At 31.2% G+C, this 5849-nt stretch overlaps 1 protein-coding gene across 2 annotated transcripts in view; it reads right to left on the reverse strand.

The window, feature by feature from the left end:
- Positions 1-467: 467 nt before the first annotated feature.
- The window catches only part of LOC117111047 (ubiquitin carboxyl-terminal hydrolase 48-like), a 35382-nt gene continuing 30000 nt past the window's right edge, over positions 468-5849 (reverse strand). For both annotated transcript variants that reach the window (XM_033253930.1, XM_033253929.1), the window contains exons 24-27: positions 4761-4898; positions 3994-4174; positions 2704-2733; positions 468-1819 (exon numbers count right to left, since the gene is read on the reverse strand). In XM_033253930.1, coding sequence (XP_033109821.1) covers positions 1794-1819; positions 2704-2733; positions 3994-4174; positions 4761-4898 — 375 coding nt within the window. In that variant the 3' untranslated portion in view covers positions 468-1793. The remainder of the gene's footprint in view (positions 1820-2703; positions 2734-3993; positions 4175-4760; positions 4899-5849) is intronic.

Raw genomic sequence — 5849 nt, forward strand, 5'->3', positions numbered from 1 at the left:
TATATACACACATATATACACACACATATATATATACATATACATATATATACATACATACACATATATATAAATATATAACTTTCATGTGATTTACTATTATTAGTTGCGTATTATGCAATACCTTGAGAAAAAAACGTGTCCTAATGGAAAAACCCAAAATGTTACCACTTGGCTTTATAGCTCAGTTGGTAGAGTATCGGAACGATAATAGGAAGGTCTGGGTTTTGAATCTCAATGGGGACACACGCTCGCCCGGTGGAATCCAATAGCAAAAAATGACTTTCATGGGAAATTCTAACGCGATAGCACTGTCTGCAACCCCCCCCCCTCCCCCCGCATCTGTAAAGTACATTGTAATCAGTACAGTAATATATTACCATATTAATAAATCCATGTGGTTCTCTCTCTTGGATAGCAAGAGAATTAACAATATTAGATGTTTAAAAAAGGCAAACACACGTTTCTTAGGTGACAGATTGGCATTATTCTTTATTTTCAAATGACAATAAAGATATTTGCTGAAACAGCACAATCTGGTAACACTTGCAACAATATAATGTATTGAACAATTGTTTACGATCTGTTCATTTGATCAATGCATGTACAGTAATGGTATTAACCTTTCAAATTGATAAAACACACTTTCCCTTCACCGTAGTAGTGATGGTAGTAACATATCCATATTGCGCAATGCCTAAGAGCAACAAATCACCCTCCTCTGAATTTCCAATTAATGTAAAATTATTTTCAAGTAAACACTTGGACGAACAAAAAATAATATTAGGCTTACATGCAGTGGCTAGTTTTCAGGGTAACATCTTAATCATAGGTTACATTTAGAGTTAAGATATAAGCCAGGCATATGTCAAGAAGCCTTGTAATATTCATATACTTACCCTAATGCAGGCAAGTTAACCCAGGCAAGATGCCAAAATTAACTCACTCTTTCCAAGGTGTTTGCAAGGTATTTGCATGTGTCTTGCTGTAACCTTAGGTCAAAATGTCTTACATAGTAGTAAAGTGGTCTGGATAATATTTCATTGCCAAGACAACTTTGAATAATGCCAATGTAAAGATGGCTAAGACACAAGCCTGGATTTCAAAGCAATTAACCTGGAGGCAAAATTTATGCTTTATGTCAAGTCTGAATATAACCTTTGATATTTAAGTTTTCGCCTCAAATTTTATGAAGGGGAAATACAGTTGCTTATAATATCACAAACTATCACAAATGTACCTTCCCATTCTGTTTGAATTTGATGAAACATGACATTTGGACCCAGAATAATGAACTACAGTATATAATTACAGTACTCTATTATTATTAAATTAGCTTTGGAAAGGTATATAACTTCGTGGGTTATAGATTTCTTAAATCCATTAGAATCAATTGGAGGTGTGGTATTTCACAACTGAAAAAACTAGGCTTTTAAACTGTTGTGAGCATGCACAGATTGCAAAGTTTATACAACATCAAACACATAGTAAACAGTTACAAAATCTGCCATGCAAACAGTCTCAAAGAAATAACATTGTATTTGGTCATATATTATATGATAAATAGTTTTATATTATAAACATAATACACTTAAATTTGAACTGACAGCTCCAGACCTAATGACTTAATTATGAAAGTATTAACTAGCAATTTTGTCGGTTTTATTGTCAACACACATTTAACAGTTATACACCGTTTCCACAGAAGAACTTGACAAGAAAGTTAAGCAACAACCATCCATCATGTGTAGCCACAGTAAATATAAAAATTTAAAAATCTCAATACGACAGTATCATGAGCTTCCCAGAAGGCCGGTACCTGTAAGAAATTCAACAGATTCTTAAAAATTAACTCTCTATTATTCTTCATCATTATGTACTTTTCATAAAATTTAAATATTAATCAACAATAAAGGCAGCAACAGCAATGATGATGATGACATTAGTTTGTGACAACGGACCTTTTTCCAAATTCTCAATTAAATTTAAGAACTGACCAATCAAAACATGGCCTAGAATATGTGCTTGTAATACACAAACACTGTGTTTATATGTCTTTATGCTGTAGTTTTGTTGCCCCTTAGCAAAGTTATCCAAGTGGCAGATTTTGGAAGAATGGTCTAGTATCAAAGCACTACTTAATATGCACAAGGCAAGACTTTTTTCATACCTTGTTTCACGAAAACGTTGCTCGCCAATATTGATGATTGCGAATGAAAATAACATTTTATTTTTAACCAATTATCGTACTCGCCACTACGAAAAACTGGAAATTTTAGAAAATATAAAAGTTTTTCTTTATTTTCATTTTCCATTACACCACTGCTGCCATGAAATCTCCCAGAAATAAGATATACATTTCTTCCAAATTATATAAATTTAAAGTATTTCATTTGTTTACATTCAACAATAAAATTATATAGTTTGCGAAACAAGGAATAAAAAAGTCTCTCCTAATACAGACAACAATTTTCTGTTAACCGTGCTCAAAATAAACGATTATTATCTGGATTACCATTAGGTTAAAAATGTAGTTTGACTGACATTTTTTTATTTTTTAGTTTTATTAGTGTCTGTTCTTTCAGAACCAATGTTACAAAATTTAGCTTGTTTTTTGAGGGGGTTTTCACATATCAACTGAGTTTCATTTACTGTGATTGCAGTGTGGCGTAAGAAAAATTAGACAAAATTCCTGATTCTTACCTGTAAAGCCTGCTTCAGGTTTACTTGAAGCTATGAATACAAACAAAAATGTATTGCCAATAACAATTTATACTTATAACATATTTTAAAAGTGAAAATTATATCATTATAACATTTATTAATGATTACTGTTAAAATCTTTGAAATAACTTCCTTTGTAATTTTGGTGTATATACACTCCATCATACAAATTGCAAAACATATAAATCACATAATAGTTTTGGTACAGTAAGGAGATGCATCTCCATTATCAATAAATGAAAAAAAATGATATAAATATGCACATATTAATAATGGGAGTGTACCACTATATCAAAATTTATAAACCACACGATAATAAATTTGACAAAGTTACATCTCCATTACATTTTTAAAAAGATAAAAATGTGCAAATAATAATGGTTTTAAATAAATCTGCTTCAATACAGAATTATATTAATACCAATACACTGGCATTAATTTATAAATAATATGTTACACAAAGAGATTATATACTTTAAAAACATGCTTTATTACACAATAAATTCTAGCTTAATTCTTTTTGTATGTCTGTTGATGAAAACCATTAAAGATGCACTGTCTGTCAGAAGGCAGAAAAATGAAAATTTCAACACCATAATTGATCAATTTGTATATAAATTTAAGTAAGTTATTTAGTTTCATTTAAAATTTTGAATGTGAAACAAATGTCCCTGTCAATTAGGGTAAAGGTAAACGTAGGAGAATAACCCGTAACTTTCAGCGTCATTGTGCTGAATTGCATATGGGCGTGGTCCATGACTACCTAGCAGCCGTAAAGAGGCACTTATAGTAGCTACATATTCACATCATCCACAATGACAGGGGCTCAAATGAACCATAGCATCGGGGTAACCCCTACTCTTCCGAAAGATGCAATGGATTCTTTAAAGTGCACACGAGCCAGATGTATACACTGAGCCTCCATTTTAAGTCCTTATCCGAGAAGACTTGGTCCTACCAACCGAACCCAGGGCATAGTTAGCGCCACCCCTGTCTCTCCCCAAAAATACATTTGCTGTATTCTTTTACAGACTTCAAATTTGCTGGTAAGAAATTAAAAACATTTTGACGAAAAATCATTTCTTGTTGAGCCCTCATTTGTAAAAAATTAATAAATCAGTGATTATTTTTTTTAATCTGTTCCTAGTTGGAGGTTAATAGCCTACTTGATCCTTCTAAATAAGTTATTCAAGCTTTTAATTTAATTTTATAGGCAAATTAACTGGCAGACAGTGTATCGTTAATGGGCGATTCATAATTGTTGTTTACCTTCATAGACCTCTTCAAGAAAGCTTGCTTCATCACAAGGGGAATCAACTTTAACAGAAATAATGCACTGTGGGTAAATCCCTAGGTCTGCTAATTTGGTGTCATTCTTGTGGTTGGTGAGACAAACTCCATCCAGCATTAAGGTCTGATCAAATGGAGCTACTGAAAATGCATGCATCACCTAAACATGTTCAAAGGTAAAAAAAAAAAAAACATAAATAACAAACTAATAAGAAAACAGGTGGTATAAAAAAAATCAGCAGTGGTGTTGCCACAGAAATCAAAGAGAAGCCATACCCAATATGTTTTCATTGTATAAAATTTTTTTTTTTACAAAAGTTTAAATAATTTCAAATAATATTAAGTTTACAGTATCATTAAAAAATAAATACCTTCCAGCAATATTCACCAGGAAGTATGTCTGCAGTTAAGTACTTCTTAATAGCATCAACCAAAATATATTGTATAATCTACACTAGATTAAGTTATCTAAGTTCAACCTTTAGTAACAACCACTGTGTAAAAACTACATTAGGGATATGTATGTTTGTTTTCTTCATTTATGGATAATAAAGCTACCTTGTTTACCAATGAAAGGTAAGCATATCCACATTTCTGTCCTATTATCAACATAATCATCTTCTCTGTTACCTTAGAATTAGTTTTACCTGCCAGTACCTCAAACACCATTATTCTGAATATATAAAACCCTAAAGAAACAAGTCCATGATTACCCTCACATGGATGTGAATAAGTGTTGAACTTACCTTAACTTTTAATTCTTTCAGTGTATTGGTGGATGACACTACGACCTCTTTCTCACCTCTGACTCTCCGGTGCCTCGAACTTCTCCTTCCATTAGAAGTACTGTCATATAATTTTCTTTTTCTAGATTCATTTGAAAGCTATGAAAATAATGGGTTTTTTTAACTGCATTTGGGCATTCGCTTCAATTTTAGCATATTTTTAAATGTTAACCACATGCAGCACATACATTATTTAGTAAACACTAATAATTATTTTTTTTAATCAATAAAAAATGAAGGAATTCTCACATTTCAATTATCCAGCAAATATTAAGTTTATGACAAGAATATGTAAGAAATATTTTTCAGCCAATAATATAAAATTTCTATAAAATAAAAAATGTGTTGTCAGTCAACAAGTAAAATTGCATTCTGGCATATTAATAGCTATATGATTTTCACACAATATACTGTAGCTATCAAATTTTATTTTAGAATATATAATTTGAACTATTATTCTTTCAATTCCTCAAATGAATTTTATTGGAGGGAAGATTGATACCAGAAAATTATCACAAATCAGCATTCCAAAAAATTGTAGACCAGTTAGGAAATTAGGAAAAACGTGGGTTGCCAGCCACTGATGCATAGACTAAGTCAGGAAGAGCTATGCCTACGTTCTGCAACATGTGTTTCATTCAAGCATATTTTATCCCCCTAAATATGTGCAATACATATTTAAATTTTCAATAATTATTAACAAATTCTTACATTAAACATTATACAGTAAAACTTGACGGTATAATTTATAATGAATTCTTATATTGTACAGTCAAGTTTAACATTGAATATTTTTACTGAATAACATGTTTCCATATATATTATTGCCAAAAGTGATAGGGACAGACAAGATCTAATTGATTTTTGATGATTTCTGCAAGGTTTGTGACCCATCATAATATTTTAGCGACCAGTTTGAAGAACGTTGACACAAATTACCATGAAATCTTTTCATTAAATCTTATACTGCAGTAAATACAGATATGAAAGTATAATACATCCTCCAAGTATTGAAATACACGCCATCGTGTTGGGATTCAATATTTCGAC

Source organism: Anneissia japonica, unplaced genomic scaffold (assembly GCF_011630105.1).
Source record: "Anneissia japonica isolate Jap-2015-1 unplaced genomic scaffold, ASM1163010v1 scaffold573_len2283161_cov171, whole genome shotgun sequence".
NCBI lineage: Eukaryota > Metazoa > Echinodermata > Crinoidea > Comatulida > Comatulidae > Anneissia > Anneissia japonica.